The 20,947-nt window shown below is 28.0% G+C and overlaps 1 protein-coding gene across 1 annotated transcript in view; it reads right to left on the reverse strand.

Moving 5' to 3' along the window:
* LOC107445409 (sorting nexin-14) overlaps nt 1-20,947 on the reverse strand; it is a gene marked incomplete in the record, with an annotated part of 52,128 nt that overhangs the window by 22,867 nt on the left and 8,314 nt on the right. Inside the window, 12 exon segments of the mRNA XM_043039665.2 lie at nt 1,569-1,651; nt 4,445-4,503; nt 4,586-4,710; nt 7,402-7,557; nt 9,305-9,419; nt 9,981-10,064; nt 10,140-10,184; nt 11,314-11,389; nt 14,964-15,205; nt 15,604-15,691; nt 19,944-19,987; nt 20,627-20,773. Of these exon segments, the coding sequence (XP_042895599.1) occupies nt 1,569-1,651; nt 4,445-4,503; nt 4,586-4,710; nt 7,402-7,557; nt 9,305-9,419; nt 9,981-10,064; nt 10,140-10,184; nt 11,314-11,389; nt 14,964-15,205; nt 15,604-15,691; nt 19,944-19,987; nt 20,627-20,773 (1,264 nt within the window).

A 20,947-nucleotide genomic window follows, 5' to 3' on the forward strand; every position in this document is an offset into this window, starting at 1 on the left:
CTCCTGGACCAAGTATTGAGAGAAATTTGCTTTCATGGAGGACTTTTTGATAGAACTCACCCACATTTGCGTTAGACTGAGAGGAAGACCATGAAAACCTCCCATGATTAGCCTTCTGACAAGGGGACTCTAACCCATGATCCATCTACCACTGAGGATATTTCACGTCAGCACTGTGGTCGGTGCAAGCCGGATGCGGAATTCGTATGTACTGGGATTCAAACCTGGTTCACTTCATTGGAAGGAGAACACTCCATCCCTTAAACTATCACAGCTCTATACAGTTATTTAACAAGATTGAATCTAAACTCTAACAATTACTCTAATATTAATAATTACTCTAATATAAACTCAATTATAATTTTTTTTTTTTTGAGGCTTATAATTTTACAACCATTTGCTCTCCCGTCAAGGACATCAAACCGATCGGAAGATATCAATAATATAAAGCAGATTGGCTGGTTGGTGGTGGATTTGCTGCATGGTAAAAAAAATAATCGTGAGCTTGAACTATTTTAAATAAGTAATGAAGTCCTCATGAAAATAATAAAATCCTCTTTTATGTGCATAAGTAAAGTTAAGAAAAGTTAAAGTGCATAGGTTAAGGTGCTTATAAAATTACGAATAGTTAAGGTGCGTAAGTTAAGGGAAAGTAATTTAGCAAATAACTAACTAACTTTTAATAATTCATTTTATTGAATTTTGACGAGCTTATTTGGTCTGCCGTTTAAATATTTTTTACACGGTTTTAACTAGTTAACATTTATCTGCATGTTTCAAAATTGTTTTCTAAAATTAGCTAATGTTAACTGTTAAAAATTTATAGGGATTTCCATTTCAGAATTTTATAATATTTAAGAAAAATATTTGATACAAGAAACTGCTTAAGGAAGAATATTTTGAACAAATATATATTTAATTTTTACATAAACAGAATTTACAGAATTTTTACATAAAATTATTAAATTAGTTGTTAGATTTATTTTTTCTTTAAACCTCAATGACTACTTATTGTTATTGTGAATTTCAGGACTGGCTTTTTAGCAGGTTCATTGCAAGATTTTTCTAAGGTTCGGCGAAGAAAAGCAATATTCCCTCGTTTAGCTGCGTTTTATTTTGTAGAAAATATAAATAAATTGTTCACAAGAGAAATATTCCAAAAAAAAAAACAAACTCAGAACCTTTTCTATCGAAAGCGCAAGACGAAGGTCTAAAATTTGTACAGAGAGACTAGTACTTTGAGTGACAGAGAGAGCAAATTTTAGACCTTTGTCTTGCTTTCTCGACAGAAAAGATTTGGTACTATTTTGATGACTTTCGGGGCTGGTACTCCCTGACGACCTCAGCTTCGGTTGTCATTAATATATTTTTCATTGTTTTTTTTATTTGATTACAATTTACTGTTGTTATAAAAATATATAAAAAAAAATGGAATCTAAATTTATAAAAAAATAGGAGAGATAGTCCTTGCACACTATTGAGCTAATCATTACAAATAAAAATTCTAAATAAATTGTATAAATGTGAAAAATGATTTATAATATTTTTTTTTTAGATTGGACACATACCAACATGAGCGGTAAAGACACCTTTCAACTTGTTGCCCAGTTTTGATATAGCTGAAGGATTGGAACTTCCTTTTTTTGAGCCTCTGTGAAAATAAAAAAATAGATAATATACCATAAAGAAGCCTTTCAAGATTTTTAATAAGTTATGACAATTTGAAATGCATAAATCGAGCAAAAATCTTTAAAGACTATTATTTATCTCGTAATACAGAGAAATATTGATATCACGAATTCAAAGACTTTTCTAACAAAGTTGCAAGCCGAAGCACAGCAAAGCAAATTTTAAACATCATCAAATGATTCACAATTAATTTTAATTTAGTTTTAATTACATTTCTTTTATTTTATTTGTAGTTTCACATTTTACAAATATTGAAGCATTTTTATAAATTAATGAAATTTGTGGCATGTTCATCTTTTCATTATATTTTTAAAATCTGACACAGCTTCCAATGCTTCACACATTATTTTAGATGAGTGAACCAATATAAACTCATCTAAATGCAGAATATAAATATATATTTGACAGAATATATAGTAAATTTATTTGCTCACAATGTTCACTTGCTGAAATTTATAAACATTTACTACATATAAATTTTATAATACTTACCTTATATTTCCGAATCTAAGAAGGTTTTAGAAATTTTTTAAAGCTTAAATGTGGCAGTCAGCCTATAATCGAATTCACTAACCAGGAGGACGTCACCAACAGATATGCTTATTTTTTTATTTAAAAGAATGGTATGAGTAGCAACCAAGTTTTACTCGGGTGCTTTAAGAGGACGTCATACCATGAGAGAAACTTTTCATCACAAATTTTCTTTCACCTCCATTACTACTTCAAAAGAAAGAAAAATTGAGTAGAGGCAAACTTAAAGTAAGCAATTAAGTTTAAATTGCTAAAAAACAATATTGAAATATAAAATTACAAACAAATTATTAGAAGAAAATTTTTCCACTCCGAAATCCTAAGTTATTTTCTCATGATTTATTTTCATTTTGATACTTCAAAAATTTCGTTTCAGTATTTAAAACTTCATGGCTTACTCTAGGTTTGTCTGAACTCATTTTTTCTTTACTTTAAATTAATTATGGAGGTGAAAGAGATTTTGCGACGAAAATTTCCTCCTGTGGTATGGCGTTCTCTCTGACATGGTGATATGAGTGTTTATGACTGTGCTTCATTCTGAGCACCCTTCAATATCGAAATGATGAAACTATTGAAAAAAATCTACCAAAAAAACAACGAGGATAATAATTTTCTGATCACCCGAATTACAGAAAAGACAGGTGTGAGTTGGAACTCGTGCCAGAGGATTTTGACGAAGGGTTTTAAAAGGGACACAGTTCCCATTTAATCTGTTTCTCAATTTCTCACACAGGATCAAAAAAATAAATTAATTAATAAATTGTAATAGCCTGTCGTTTCTCACTTTCTATATATGCCAAACCAAGCCCCATGCAACTTTTTCCTGTTTCTGAGAATGAAGAAAAATCTGCAAGGGTAATATTATAATGAGGTTGAGGCAGTAAAAGCAGCTTGGCAAAGGGCAATGGGTGATATCTCAGCTGAAGAGTTTCAGAGATACATCAAACAGTGAAGGAAAAAAAAAAGACTTGACAAGTGCGTCATATTTAATGGAGAGTACTTTGAAGGTAACTGAAGGAATATTGTAAAAAGTTAATAAAAATTTTTTTAATAAAAAATGCTTTATTATTTTGGGTCTCCTCTATGTACTTTTCATTACAAACATATTTTTTTATACTTCAATTTTTTTATTACGTATGAGTACTTTTCATTATCTTCATAAAGCAAGGCTGCGGTTCCTAACCAGGGGTCTATGTAAAAAAAAAAATTGAGTCCGTTAACGGGCCCTTCACAAAATATCTTTTCATGAAAACGGACCCTTCATTAAATATTTCAATTTAAAAACGGACCCTTTACAAAATAATTTATCCTTTAAGCGGACCCTTCACAAATTTGTTCATCTTCATCATTGTTTTGTTAATCTAATAAACCCTTCCCAGGGGAAAAAAATGAAAGACGGATGTAAACGAATTAAGTTTTGTCTTCGGCAGATGCTTCTGCATTATTCGTCCGAAATGAATATTCTGCGTACAGCAGTATAGTATAAATACCAAATATTTGTATGTTGCATCTCTAATTTAGTAGCAGCAATTGCTGTTTATTTTTGAAAATTTCTTTTTTTTTATTATAATTTTACAATGTTGAGCATAATCTTGTTCTACTTACAATTTAAAAACTCTTTGAAATTTTTTTGTTTTGTTGCAATAACAGGACCCTATTTGCACAAAAGCAGGATCCTGGTTGAAAGAACGTGACTTAACGTTTATTTAATATTTACAAACAAGTAATTTTTTCACAATTTTACAAAAATAGGAACTTTTACAAAATGTCTGGACAGACCCCTGCTAACAATAAATGCTGCAAAGAGATTTTTCAAGTACTTTATTGTACTTCTTAAAATAAGATCGAAATGATAAGGGGTTTTCAACACATTAAATTTAGAATCATAAGACAAAATGTAATGAAAAATAATATCTAACAATAATCGTTTGTACACCAAAATGAGAAATTTTTACAGGTATAGTAATTAGTGGGTTCAATTTTTCCTCTCAAATCTGGCAGTTGGCACAACTAAAAGATGCTATATTGACTAACTTCTGATGTAGAGAATAGAAACAAATGTATTGAGTGTATTAAATTACACTTTTATTAAAATTTACTTACATAGATAAAAAGAAACTTTTCATAGTGATAAAATAAAAAGGAACAGTAAAATATTTCAATACAATTTCAAATTATTTAAATTAACTAATAAAAATGTTTTAAAGACACCAAACAAACTTACTTTCCTCCACCCTTTGCATTTGAATTGCTGTTTCGTTCACCACAAAGCAAGCTAAAATACTATAAAAGGAATAGAAAGTGTTAATATATATATAGTAAGTGCCTTCTTTTAAAGAGTATATGACTATTTGAAAGTACCAACCCTCTCACTCTGCATAAACATTGGACAATAAGTGTTTTCCAACAGACGATAGGCGTGGTCATAGGCTCTGAAGAGAGGTGTAGTTGTCCTTAGTTTTATCACATTTTCTGATCGACCAGAAATAACTGAAAAGATAGAAACAATGCAGTGTTACATTAAGTCTCAATTTTTTAAACTCATTCCCTTATCATGTATATTTTATAAGCTGACCACTGCCCGGCGGTGTGTAAATGTGTTTGAATATGCCTAAAACAAACTCCTCAATTAGATAAAAAAGCTGTGTCAAGGCATTTGCATGCAGGGCTGGTTCGTGCTAATTTTTAAGTGTTAGCAAATATTGAGCACTAAACTAAAACTTAAAAATAAATACCATAAATCTTTTGACGTCTTAATAATAGAGTAAAAATTTGACACATTTAAAAAATTTCAAAATTTTTATAGGATATTAGAAGAAAAAACTTAATATTGTGAAATAATTTTTACTTTGTAAATATTTAAGAAATTTTAAAAATATTTCTATTTAAAGAAAAACAGTAAGAATCTGAAAATGAGATATTTAAAATATAAATATTATTACTAAATTTTAAAATAAGAAAGAAGAAACAACATTTTGAACTTTTTTGAAAAAAAATTAACACATATTTAAGATCATAATTTATTAATAGGATAGGGTAACAAATAAGGAAAATTAAGTCTCATAAATACAGAAGCACATAAAATTTTGAAATCTGAGAAAAATCAACATTTAATCAATGACAATACATATTATTTTTTAAAAATTTGCTTTAACAAGCCACCTAGATAAAATCATAAAATTACAGAATAATTAACTAATGATTTTAAATGAAAATATTTTAAATCTCAAAAAATAAAAGAAAATGCAATAGAACAGAGAAAAAAGGACAAATTTATTAACTAATCGAAGTAATGAATACTAACCCAGGGCCCGTGCTAAGGATTTTATATTATTAGCCAGTAATTTAGGCAAATATCAAAAGTATTTGTCAATTTTTGAAAGTCTTCGCAAAACGGAAATTTTAAGGTAGTTTGCTTCAGGCTTATATTATTTTAACTCAATTCTATTTGGTTACGCAGCACATCGACCGAAAATTACTATAATAAAATAAAAAACACTGATTTGTTTAGAAAAATTCGTTTTGACGTAATTTTGAGGATCGAGTTATACATATATTTTTCTTTCCATTGAAAAAAATCATTCGCCAATACTTTAGTCAAAACATAATTTTATTCGGCAAATGCTTGGCACAGACCTTGCTAATCTAACAAGTTCACATTATTTCAAACTAACTAAAAGGAAAAAAATTTTATGTTTTTGAAATTTTTTTCTCTTTTAAATAAAGCATTATTAAGAAATCATATATTGATAAAATAAAAAAAAAACAATATGATCATAAAATTCCTAAATTGATATTACATTTTCATACGTGAAAATTTATAAAATTATCATTTAACTGAAGGAAAGCAATAAATTTCGTATTAACTTTTAGGATTAAGCAAAAAGTATAACTTGCATTAGAAATTTCTGATATAATCTTAGAGTTTGAAAAATTAATAACAATTTTAGATGGATACTTCTTTTCAAAGCACTGTGCAGCAGGAAATTCAAGGAGTGTCTGTTATATTCTCCCTTCAATATATTAATTGTTAATTTTGCTGACAAATCAGAAACCCCCTTTCGCTTGCTTCCCTTAAAAATTTTGTATTAATTGTTTTTTGTGAATAGATCAATGTTGCACCATTATTTGCAACTTCCCATTTATCATTACAGAAAAACGCTTATTTTTTGTGTATTATTAAATTTTCATATTTATTTCAATATTCAAATTTTTAATTGCATTTTTCTATTTAGTTGTTCCATTATGGAGCCTTAGGACACAGTCAGCTTTTGGTTTAACGACCGACTACAGAAAGGCTCCAGTGCATTATTTGACTATGGCACCCCCTTTATTCGGGGCCCACTACGCAGCCGCTTACTAGGTTTATACCTCGGTTGCCCTTTTGCATGTCTGGGACCAGCTCCCTCATTAAATGTTTCTTTAATGAGAAGTGTAATAGTTTCAAGGGGAAAAGCTAATTTAATAATAATTATAAGCTAATTTAAAATTCATATTTAATTTTTTTTATATGTAAGATAAGTTGGAATTGTTGAGATAAAATATTTATTATTTCGAATAGATTATTCTTAAAAATAAAAAAAAATCTTTATTTTTTAATAATATAAAATTTGTTTGAAAACCATACTTCATAAAAAATTTGCCTTGTATAAATTTATTATAAATTGTAATGGATTTAAATTTTTTGTGTCTTAGTTGTAGTTCATTTACGTCACACTAGAGCTGCACAATGGGCTATTGGTGACAGTCTGGGAAACATCCCTGAGAATGATCCGAAAACATGCCATCAAAATTTTGATCCTCTGCAGAGGGTTTGGCACCCTGCTTCGGTAGCCCAACGATATGCACGTGAAGTTGAGCACTTTTCAGTAGAACAGTTTAACGAGGACCAATACAGCACACCCTCGGTCCCTACGCAGACTGATCCAAGTGGTCACCCATCCGCACACTGACCGCAGCCAGTGATACTTGACTTCTGTGATCTGCTGGGAACGGCGTCTTAACGATGGATGCCTCTTATGGTGAATGCCTGTGTTCCTAGTCACTTTCCCCCTCTTTGCATACCAGTGTGATAAACCATAAATTAAGTACCAAATAAAGGCTTTTAAAATTGAAAAATAATCATGAGAAAAAATATATTTATTCAAAATTGTTTCATTTTTGAACAAAAATGGAACTTACTATCTTTGATTTCTTGCACAATTTCATCATCAAAGTTAATTCTGTCAAGAGCATGGGGTGCAAAGTAGGTGTTATACATTTGTTGAGCCTGCAAGTGAAGGGCTTCCAGCTCTACATGCGTCAAATCTGGATTCAATATTCTTGTATTGAATTCATCTGTGGGAAAATAATTTCAAGTAAATACTCGTTTCGTTTAATATAATTAAAAAAAAACATTTCATTGTCAGGTGAGTATTTTAAATAAATTGAAATTAATCAATCGATTCCTAAAAAATGAAAAAATATTTATTTCTTGTAAGCATTTTAAAATAGAACTAAGCTATGAGATTTTAGGTTGGAAAATAAAATTCCTAGATAAGAAAAAAACACATTAAAAAGTATAAAAAAGGCAAAAAATGCTTTTAAAGCATTTTACAGTTATAATTATTTCTATTACGGAACCATTGTAACAAAATATGATTAAGGTTAAGGCAATGAGCTTCATACATGGCAAATCTATAGCTGATGTTAAAAATAGCGCGGAAATAAAAAGGACATGCTTATACATTTTTGCTTTTGAAAGTCAGTACTTTTATTTGTAATTTTAATTAATTATTTAGGGAAAAAATACAAGTAGGGAAAGTAAAAAGTACATGTTCATACTTTGTTGCTTCTGAAAGTCAGTGCTTCTATTTATATTTTTAATTAATTTTTTATGGGAAATATAAATAAAAAAAACAATTTCTAAACTTAATGTTTTTAATTGTAAACTACTGTAACAGCTAATTTTATTGATAACTTAACTTTTGATTAATTACTACCTAAATAGAATACATTCCAGACGGATTCTATTGAATTTCCTAGATTTTTTTAATTAGTTTTATGAGTTTTATTAATAATTTTTTTATTCAAGACTTGTTATTAGATATAAAATATATTACAAAATACTTAAATGTGCTATGCAAGTTGAAAGAAAGCATATTTTTTTTAAAAAAAAAGTTATAACAAATTATTTTTGAAAAATATCAGATTTTAAGGTACCTGGGACATAAATTCGCTGACTTTTAGTGTATTTTAGTTTAATTCCCTGAAAGTTTCCTTATTTTTCTGGATTGATATACATAGTGCCACTTTAAAAATATTTCAAGACTGAACTTATTTTTTTGATAAAGTAACACTATCTAGAGCTGTTTACTAGAATTTTCAGAAATTTATAGCTCATTGACTTAAAAATGCACCTTTCTATGAGGAGGAGTCATATATTAAATAAATTATCTAGTTTTTTCCTTCATCCCCCACAGCAAAGAAGATAAAAATAACGGCTAACCTTATACAACGCTTTACATTAATCACTGAATAATAAACCACTAATTTGTTCATGAAGCCCTACATATCTCTACTTATTTTTCACTTCTCCATTATCTATTTTTTGTCCTATCTCTATAAAATTAAAAAATAACAATAATAATCTCAATTTAACTTTGGCCAGCATTCCAAACCTTGAGAAAATAAAAACAAGAAAATTTAGATATAACAATAGTACAAATTTTATTGAAGTTGCATCTCATTCTTTCATAACTGAGCTGCATCAATACTTGATCATTTTGCAATAACTATAAAAATTAACAATGTTTACTTAAAATAATAAAAATTAAAATGCAATTTTAATTTTTATTTAACAGAAATTTTTTAAAAACTTTTTTAAGGTAAAACAGAAATTTTAATATTAAAAACAAATGGAAAAAAAAAGTATTAATTTATGAAACTTAATCTACTGATTATTTCAGTCCCTAGTACTGAACAGTGGCATCCACGGATATAATTTCCTGATTTATCTCTAATCTGCTCGACTTCTTGTTCTGTGGCCACCCTGATGAACACTAAAAATATCTCTGAATGTTTTGTACAGATAAATGTCTCTTACCAACACTCAAGTGGAACTGAAGCACATTGAGAGAAGACTCTTCTTTTAAGAACTGCATAAAAACGTAGAGAAGACGCTGATCTTCTAAAATGGTTTGCAAATCAGTATGTAGAATCTGCACAAGAATCAATCACAAAAAATTAATATTTACATTCATTAGAATATATTTATTAGATAATAAATAAAGAGCTGAGTGGACAGATTTGAATCTTATTTTAATAGTCCTTTACCTAAACAAATTTTTTGGCAAAAATAAATTTAGTTAAATATTTCATATATATATATTTTTTAAAAAATAATTTGTAACAGGTTTGTAAATTTGGTAAGCTGATAAATTCTTGGTAAATGACCGAAACTTGTAGTGTCATAGAACAAAGAGCTTCATTTAAAATTTAAGCATTCTAAGATACCTACAATGGACAGGATTTTAATAGAGGGTCAATAACGTATGGTGATAACATTGCCATAAATTTTGCTCATAGCAGATTGAAAAAGAATGAAACTTGCACTGTCATCTTCATCAGGTTTTTCATTTGAGCACTCTAGCCAATCAAAAAACGGTATCAGATTCTATCATCACACACACAAAATCAGGTAAAGAAAAATATAGTAATTGGGATACTTTTACACCTACTAACTTTTCACATGTAATTAATTTTAGAGAAATACAACTTACTGGTCTTTTTACAGAAGAATGGGTCAATATAAAGTTTGACAAAAATTCAACTTTAGGTTCCTTGCTGAGTGGAAGATCAGACATCTGAAAATGTAATTTTTATTAGCTGATGAATTATAAAAATTGCTTTTGCTATTAAAAAACAGTCAAGATACTTACAGGAGTTTTGTCAAAAAAGAGAATTAATAGGTGATTTATCATATCCTATAAAATAAACAAAATGACATGATATGAATAACGAAATAATATCTAAATTTAACAACAAAAAGTATGCATTTGTAAATTTTTTTGTAGCACATAGTAAATACATAACAAATTTCAATTATTTTGAATGCTACAAAATATTACATGGATTAAAGAGAATGCAAGACTGAACTTATTTTAAATATTTAATGCTGTCTGGCATTTTATAATGAAAAAAAAATTTAAATATTAACCAAGTACAACAATAGACCCTTTTTTAACCAATAATAAGTAATAACTATTTAAATAAGCTGTTTGCATAATCATATTTAAATACAAATGACTATTTATAAACATATATTTAAATCATTATACATATTTTTGAAACTGAATCGTTGTAAGTTAAGTTTGTGATACAGCTATAGGTCATTAGGACGCAGGACTTCTAATACTTGTTACAAAAAGTGGGTCCCTATTAAAATATTTCACTCAACAGTGACATCTGTTGACCAAATTTGTAACTAATTTTGAAAGGAGGTTTGAATGCATTATCTTGTCTCCTAAGCAGCAAGTTATATATTTATATCTCCATTTATTGTTTTAAAAATTCTTTTGTTAATTTCATTAAAATTTTAGCTATTTTTAAGATACTTGGTAGCAGTTTCCTTGATTTTTTTAAGAGAAATAAATCATAGACTCTTTTTTCATATATATATATATATATATAAATATATATATTGTTAACATTAAGCTTTAATTTTATTTAAATTTAAAAGAAAATGATTGTCCACTAGATGGAAGTAGTAATTATGTGGATATACACAGATGATTTTGTAACAGAGAGCGTAGGAGTGCGCGTGAAGTAAGCCTGATGCGCAGAACAATGTAACAACTTAATGTCTGTAAATATAGTTCTTGTAAATAAACCATTAATATGTTATAATTATCAAACTCTTACTTCCTTCTCCCCCCAAACAAGCTACTCGACACCTGACATAACGGTATAGTTCCAACAATATTTTCTAGTTTTACATATAAGCTATGGTAATAAATTCTTTCAAACACGATGCAAATTTATTATTGCTTAAGTCACAAATAAATAAATAAAAGCTTCTGCGAATGACAAAGGTTTTTAATAAAACACACTTACCGGATCTCCAATAATATCCATCACGGGAAGAAGAACAATTCCACAAAATATTTCTCTCACCAATGACGTTGCTGCTCTAAAATAAAGAACGGTAAATATGTCAAAAAAAAGTTTAGATAGCATTACAACTCAAGAACTAAATAGTAAAATTCTTTTCATCTCAAAAAGTTCTTAACCAATCCCATTTATTAAGCCTCTTTGTTCCTAACATGTAATTTCATCTGCATCTCAGTGTTTCTCTCTTTCTGTTCTGTGCTTTGACACCCAATAAGACACTTTATTATACTAGCACCATAATGATTATAGCATGCCTGTTTATGGGAAATATTAGACTGTGCTATTTTTATATTGTTTTATTTATTCAGAGCACAAAGTTATCCCTTTCTCTATCTAGATGTTGAAGTTATTAACAAATTAGTGGGAAAATAAGTCAAACTATGTTGCAAGGTGAAAGCAAGAGGATCAAACTGTATAAAAAGGGTCAAAATTCTGAAGGGACCGCTTAGAGATGCTTTTTTCCTTCTTTTTTCGATTTCCTGACCCTTAAGATGCAGCCAAAGAATCAACGTTGCCCTTAAGGCTAAAATGCGGGAAAAAACTCTTGATATAAAATAACTTGAAGACAAAATTGCCTACGATATATATTAATTTCCAAATTGTTTGTTGATATTATATGAGTTAAATTCTGAAGACTTAAAAATATATCAGTAACCAATGGTTGTCATTGTGGTACCTAAGAATGCACAAACAAGGAACCTAACACTCACAGGTCAAAAGTAGCCTCTTGAAATTACCCTTGAACTCCTTTAAGTATAAAAGAAAGAAAGAGTATATTGTGTAGACATCTACAAATCTTCCCTTTTTCAAAATGCACAAGAATCACTATAAAATTATTTAAATGAGTTTTTTAACTTTTATTGCTTATTCAAAGAATCAACACAACATTTACTGGAATACAATGTTCTTCAAGTAATGGAATCAGCTCCAATGGATTCAAAATACAAGAAAAATAGGATTCCTTTTTTTTTGTACTATCAGATATTAAACATCTTATATTTTGTATTAATTACTGACCTACAACATTGATAAGGCTAAAGCCAAAAGGAAATTCAAGATGTTATTGTCTGAGAACCTATTCTCACTCACATATACACTGGCAGTTCCAAGATATACGAAATTTTTATTTCAAAATGCAGAATCTCGGTGCAGAAAGGCAGAAAATGGAACATAAATGCAGAAAGTTTCAGCATAATGTAGAAGAGTTGACAGCTATAATAACAAATTCTGTTTTTCTCAATAACAGTAAAAGTTATCTTCTAAGGGAAAGGAAAATTTTAAATTTTCAACTTTTTCTTCTAGTATCCCTATACATTTGTTATACTTTGCTTTGAATTTTTTGACTACATTTTCTAATTTTGCAAATTCATCCACTAAACTAGTAACTGCATTCAAAAAATAAATAAAAATATTTATTTACATTAAATACTTTTATTTATTCATTGTCATTTTTATCATCTGCACCTAAGTGAAGGAAATTAATGACACATTTATAAGTCAAGCATATTATTCTTCATTTACTATTGCAGTCAGGATTTGTATTGATTTTATGATTTAAAAATTAAGCACTTTTAAGCCCTTTAACCGAATAACAAAAAAAGGGGAATAATATTTCACAAAAAATTACATCATTCTCTTGTATTTTTTATTTTTAATTTTCAAAGAGAAATAATTCATTAAAAAAATATAAAGTGTAATTTTTACATTTTGAAAATATTACTGCTGTGATAATATCGTATAAAAAATATTGATTTTTTAAAAAGGATGTGGAAAAGGCTAAAAACCAATGAATAATTGAAATAACTGCAAATTCAAAATATAAATAAATAAATAAAACAGAACAACCGGATATAAATAATATTGAAGCCAGGGTTTGTATTGATTTTATGATTTAAAAATTAAGCACTTTAACAAAATAACCAAAAAAGAGGAATACTATTTCACAAAAAATTGCATCGCTCTTTCGTATTTTTTACCTTAAATTTTCAAAACAATCAAAAATTTTTAATTTAAAAAAAAAATATTTCTATAAGAGAAATAATTCATTTAAAAAATTAATTCCTCAGATAAATTCACATACTCTATAATTCACATCTAAGTCAAGTGTAATTTTTGCATTTTGAAAATGTTGCTGCTGTAATGATACTGTATTAAAAATGTCGGGGTTTTAAAAAGGATGTGGAAATGGCAAAAAGCTAATCAATAATTGAAATAACTGCTAAAAAAAAAAAAATAACCTGAGTAGAACAACAATGTGGTTTAACAATGAAATCATTGCAAAACAATATCAAAAAATTATTTCATACTAAAATACGAAAAAAAAAATGAAACCATGTAAAAATTTGAAGAAAACATAAAAATAACGGCCAAACAATTATTAATAAATGAGGAGGTATTGTAAAATAATTGTCGTGAACTGGTAACTCAAGTTCAAACTTTTCACGCTGTAATAAACATTGAAATTTGAAACCTGACGACATGGTCAAACAGTGTGAAGTGAGGTGGTCAAATAGTGAAAACTCAAATTCGAAATTTGCATGTCATTATAACATTTTAAGAATATTACAGTCAAAAGGGTCAGATAAAAACACAAACAAAGATGGAATCACGAAGAAATTAAGACCAATAAAAAGTGATTGTTGGATGAATCGTTTCCAAATAATCATAACTGAAATTCGCCATTCGCATGCTGTAATAATATTGTATTAATTAAAAATATCAGAATTTGGAAGACTATGTTGAAATGGATTAAAAAACAATAAGAAATGGGCATAAATTTTTCATGACTTGTCATGAATCAAAGGCGCCAAAAAGTGACAACTCAAATTTGAAACTTGAGTGTCATAATAACACCATATTAAAAATATTGGATTTTGGAGCCAAAAAACTAACATGGCATGGCGTGAAATTTTAAGTAAATCCTTCTTAAAGGGATGTGTTAAAAAGAAACAACTTGAACAAAAAAATGGATATAGCCGGAAAAATGCCGTGGAATCATGATGGAATTAAAAGTGTCCAAAATAGAGTTGTTAACAAATAGTCACTTTTCAAATCTGAAATTGAACTGAATGAAAAAATAAACTTGAAAAATGTCTAAAAAACAATTGAAAATCCAGACCAAATAACAATGAAATCTAGCATGTCCCAAATGATAAGTTAAACTTTAAATATGCATGTCTTAACAACATTATATTGAAAAAAGTAAACAAAAATCAGAATTCTTCCTTTTAAAATCATAAAAAAAAGTAAAATTTCCTTGGTAGAAAAAGCATGGATTAAAATGACCTTTAAGAGTGCTTAATTTTTGAGCTGCAAAATTAAGTACTATTAGGTACTTTTAAGGTATGTACAAACCCAGTTTCGTTTTGATGATAGCCCTCAACATGATAATTTTCTTTTTGCAAAAAATGGTTGAACAAACCTCACTTCAACAAAGATGAAACTTAACATGTATGAGTATGAAATGACAAAATGTTTTAAAATCTTCGTTTTAAAGATGATGAAATTGTTAGATAAATTAACGTAAGAGTGCTTTTATGCCCATATCAAGGGACAAGAAAAAGAATAGAATTTATTATAAAAAAAATCAAAACCTGCAATTCAGATACTTCTGTTGAACCAGAAAGGGCAAAAGATTTGATGTGAGTTCTCTTAGGTAGTCAAGTTCCTCTTGTCTACTTTGCATGGCTGGATGGAGCTTATCTCCGAGAAAGAACAGAACCGTTTCTTCCATCGGCAAATTCGGTTTACGGAACTTTCTCGCCTGAAGATAGCAATCCAAGTGCTTGCACAAAGCATTGGCAGCTTTCTCAGTAATCAGTTGCACCAAGTCAACCTGAAATGCATATCCATCATTACTGAAAAATAACCTATTGCAAGTTTTTTCTTTTAATTTATGGAGTAAAAGAAAATAAAAAAATAAATAAATTTCGAGATAAAAATTGTATTATCTAAAAACAAACAAGTCAAGTGAGCATACAAGTTTATTGAACATAAGTAATTTTGAAATAGCTAATATGAATCAAAAATCACAAAAATGAAGAAGATATTAGAAATAAAGAAATATTTCAAAGAAAATATTATATTTATCAATTATATACAGATCTCTGAAATTTAAAATTTTTTATCCCAAAAATTTCTTTGAAGTTACATTAATTTATATACATAATAATGTAATTAAAAATGATAAAAATAATTTACACAAAGAATACATTTTTATATATAATTCTATACCTGACAGACTCTTCTCAAAAGGCTGGAAAAAACAAATCTCAGAGATGTCCTGATTTCTTGAACAAAATCATCATCTTTACTTAAGTTACTAGATATTTGGCAGAAATGAATTCAATAATTAGCAATTTCATATAATGACAAAAAGTAAATATCATTAAACAAATTAGCGAACTACTTTTGTTGTATATTATATGAACAAAAGGATGTTATATCATATTTTAAAAAATATATATATCACAGTTAAACTGATTAATATTTGATAAAATCATGATCATTGGTGAGTTGAAATTTTAAAAGGTGGTATAGAATTAAATAGCACAATAGCCTAAGATTTTCAGCATTAAATTGAAAATCTGGAGGATAAAATTATCAAAATACTTTTTACAATTCGCATTCAAACTTACGTTGGAAGAAATAAAATGTTAGAAAATAGTTATGACAATTAAAAAAAAACGAATGGAACAATACACAGAAACCAGAGTTAAGGAATCAATGGTTGAGATGCTCGACCTTGACTTATACTAGATAAATTTTTTTTATAAATCCTAGATAAGTATTAATATTATTACTGTCCAAATGTTTATTTCCAAGTATGTTTTTTTTAATGAAAAATTAGAATTACATTTCAAAGTGTAACAAATATAAATTTTAACATATAATATATACATTTTTAAAATATATACATTTACAAAACATCAAAATTGTGTAAAACCATTAAAAGAAAAGAACTAGACATTAGTAGTTCACTTGAAAATAAATATTTCATTCCAAGAAGATTCTTTAACTTATATTCATGACCTAGAAAATTGCTGAAACATTAAATTCATTTACAGTATCTTTCAATGTAACTTTGCAACTTACCTAAATAAATTTAGTAGTCAAAAGATAATGTATAAAAAAATTTATAACTGAATAATTATGTATTACTTGAAGAGAAGTGCATGCAATTTTGTTATAATGAGTATCAAATAATCATAAGCTATGAAAAATTTATTTATTAGCTTATATATTATATAAATAATTATAACCAATAATTATAATTATTAGCTATAAATGCGTATCAGAACTTTTTGAAAAGCACTTTGCAACTAAATAATGCTTCCTTATGGGCTAATCATAAAAATTTCCTAAACTAAAAGTGTCTTGTTGACTTCCCTTTTTACTAAGATTTATTTATCTTTTTAAAATAATGATAGATTCTCTACACACTAATACACCAAAGAATGTTCAAATTCTTGTGATAAATTATAACTTTAACTATTTACAGAACATTTATTAGAGTAATATTTTTATTCACATGATCATAAAGATTTGTTTAAATGATTTTTATAAAATCAAAGACTTTATTTCGTCTTTTTAACCTATAGGATCTAACATATATGAAGGCAAAGTTGAGCAAATATTTTTGACTTGGATACTGTATTTGACACCAACTCCACAGCTCTGACTGAAAGATTCAATCTAAAATGTTGATTATTCATCCTTTTCTTTAAAACAATATTCCTGTAAGCTGATCAATGATAGAATGCTGTTTTAAAAAAATGTTTTATCATAAAGAGTTGTGTTCCTTTTTCTTTTTAAAAAGTTGCTTTTTTTAAAGTTGTTTTTTATTAACCTAATAGTTACATTATTGTCGGGACAAAGTGGGAACATTTCTTAATGCAAGACTGTTTATCTGGCATTGGGTTGTCTAATCTAACTATGGGGAATTTTTAACATTAAGTTGATTGGGTAAAAATAGGCATCTTTTATAACTTGTCATTGGTGGAGGTGATCTCTCAAAAGGATTCTAAGTAAACTCAGTGACAGTCCACAGAGGGGCCAAGGCCTACTGTGCCCGTCTCAGTTTTCTCGCCCTTGTACTCTGGGGTGCAGGAGCAGATGTTCCGGTTGGGTGGTCAGTCAAACGCAGAATCCCCAGTGCTTAGTTCCAAAGCATGTTCGGTACTCATTTTATCCATCCACTGAAGGGATAAAAAGCTGAGTCAACCTTGCCTGGCCCGAGGGTTGAACCCAGAACTTGTGGCACGAGAGCGCGACGTGCTACCACTCAGCCACACTAGGCGTCCTCAAAAGGGTTCTGTTTCTAATTTTATGAACAAAAAATGGAGAATTTCCCACAAGAATAACAAAAAGGCATTGATGATGACCAAGTAACTTTAAGAGTGATATTCTCATTGACTCCAAATAATATCATAAAAGCAGCATTATTCAGAATGTAAATAACTGGGAATCTGGATTTAATTTAGTTAAATTTAGTTTCAAGTTTCTTTTAATTTTAAGTTCAACTTCTTTAAAAATATAGCAGTAGAGAAAAGAAAGAGTGAAATAAAACTTCAAAAATGTTATTTATAATAAAAATAAATGAAGACAATGAGAAAAAATGTACTAGGACATACAAGCTGATTGTGGGTAATATTTTAACCAAGTTCCATAAGAAATTTTTGTTAGTTACAATACAAATAATTGTGTATGTTATTCCTTAGACCTGTAGCAAATCACTCTAGAACTAATATCTTTTTGCACGATACTTTTAATAATTTCAGCTATGCATGATACAAATTAAGTAACAGAGTTAAAGTGCTTATAAAAAAAAGTATATGAATCAAACAAAATTGTATATAATTTTTTAAATTGAATATGCATTATTATTTTCCTTATTCTAATATTATGGATGATATTCTCGCATCTTGTAGGAGAAAATATGTACTTATTATTTCCTTTTTTGCTTTTTGTAAATCATCACCACATTAAAAAAAAATTAAAAATCATGAAATCCGTGGCAGTAACTACGCCAAAAAATCTCAAGAATCAGACTCTTCAAAAAGGGGTTGCTAAATGTGTGTTTCATTTTAAAATTCATTTGTAATAAAAATAATATCAGATTTTAAAAACTATGTGGAAATTAATACAAATAACTGCAAAAAAAATCGTCTGAGTCATTACTTTAAAAATTAAATATTCAAATACGCAATTCAAATTTTCCATATTCTCAGAAATATATCAGGATATTTAAAAAACACGTCAAAATCAATATCAATAACTTTTGAGAATATGTCAGTTATTATCGATTTTTTTTATTCTCAAATGAAAATAGAGAAAACTCGAGAATTTCCAATGCGAAAGAAAAGCTATTTTTGAATATAATTCTGGAGGAAAAAAAAAGTCTTCCCACAGTTTCTGCAGTAAAGAAAACCAAAATTTCATATTTCACGATACCTGCCAACATTGAAGAAATAAAATAACGGAGATTTTACTAGCGACATTTTTTAGGCTAAGAATAAAGTTTTGATACATCATGCATAATCATCTAAGTCAAAAAGAGAAATTCAAAATTGGAAATAATGTAAGCACTTATATTTAGCAAGGTAAAAAATATGTATACAAATCTTAGTTTAATTTTTTTTAAACCATTATTTTTAATTCCTAAAATTATTTTATTTAATAACAGTCCTTGAACAGTCGGCCCAATTTTTTGGGTTTACAACTACTAATGTTTAACTCTGCAGCCTTGTAATCTCGAACAATATCCAGAAGACAAAAGAACTCCTGGATCAAGTATTGGGAGAAATTTGCCTTTGTGGATGGCTTTTTGATGGAACTAACCCGTATTTGCGTTACACGAAAACCTCCCACGGTTAGCCTGACAGTGAGGAGCCTCTAACCCACGATCAGTCTACAACTGAGAATATTTTTACTTAAACTATTAACACTCAACCTACTGCAGTATTGGCAATAGTACAATCTGTTAAGGAATTAGAGAAGTATTTTTGCTATCAGTGGATATTTATAGGCAATTTTTTAACTTTTTTAAATTTCTTCAACAAATATGGAGAAATTGTAGAACTTACGGGTAAAAAGGAGATAGTCGTAAAATGCAGGAGTTTTCGTTTAAAAACAGGAGACTTGGCAGGTATGTTTCACGATTCTTAATTTTTCATTATTTTCAAATGAGAATAGAAGAATCACAAGCATTTCTTTCCTTTCTGATGTGCGAGAGTGGCATCTTTTGAATTTAATTTTGGAAGGAAAAAAATCTTTCAAAAATTACAGCAGAAAAGAAAAACAAAATTTTTTACATCACAAAGAAAAAATCTTTCTGCACAAACTATGTAATGTTCAGTGTCAATGTCACCGTGATTCCACCATGGAGTTCCATATCACCATACCAAAATTAATCAGTTGTAATTAATAGCATTTGTCATTTTCAGTAATTTGGATTTAATAGTAGTTTAACTGAAAATTATAATATGAAAGCAATTAATAGTTTTAATTAACATTTTAATTTTATAACAATACATTAAACATATAAAAAAAGGAAAATTTAAATTATTACTTACCTATACCAAGAATAGATATGCTTCTCAATAACAAGATTCAAAATCTGCAAAATAATAATAATAATAAAAAATAAGGGAATTCTAGATCACAAAGATGAAGTTAACATTATTCAAGAGTAGAGAAAACAGTGCTAGTCTGATAAATTGAATTTTCCATTTTATTAATAGCATACAATTATTCAATCAAAATAGGAATTAATGCTTAAATTAAATTAATTTCTTTAATTAAAGTAGCCTCAGCAAATAAAGAGGAAAATGCATCTTAATTTTTAGAATTTCAAAAAAATTATTATGAATAGTAAACAGTTTGGAAACTAATTTCATTAAAACAAATCAATGCACTGCCAGTTTAGTAAATGTTATACAAGTATAATAATAATAATACAATGTAATAACAGAATATAATTACACCAGTATGATAATAAATAATACAAGGAAATAGAAATACTACAAACAAAACACATTCCCAAATATATCTAAAATAGAGTTTCTGTAATCTTTGTATTTTTTTAAATATTATTTAGAGAGATTATTAAAAATAAATATTAAAACATAAATGCTTTGGTGAATCACAAAAAATACAGCCTTAAAACCGAGTTTGCATGCTATTTTTTTAAAAAAAGAAACTTTATGAAAACTAATTAAAAATGTTGCTATCTAGGGAATAATTAGGAAATACTAACTTCTTCAAAAGCATTATCAACTTCTTTTGGTACTTTTAAGTTCATCCAAGGCTTAGCTGTATACACATTCAATTCAGGGCGATGCCTTTTACATTCTATGATTCCACATCTTGAGCAAACTGTACGAAGTTTAGCACTTTCTCCACTCTTCAAAAGAAAAATTTCAATTGAATTTTTCAAGCAATTAGTGTTATGAATTTTACCAGGCAAAATTTCTTTCTTTTAAGATATTGAAAAAAAAAATACAAAGAAATTGAATGAAACAAAAAATGACAAATGCTTTGCAATAAGTACTAGAAGAAGAGTTTAAAGTTATACAAA

The sequence above is a fragment of the Parasteatoda tepidariorum genome, chromosome 5 (assembly GCF_043381705.1).
Source record: "Parasteatoda tepidariorum isolate YZ-2023 chromosome 5, CAS_Ptep_4.0, whole genome shotgun sequence".
NCBI lineage: Eukaryota > Metazoa > Arthropoda > Arachnida > Araneae > Theridiidae > Parasteatoda > Parasteatoda tepidariorum.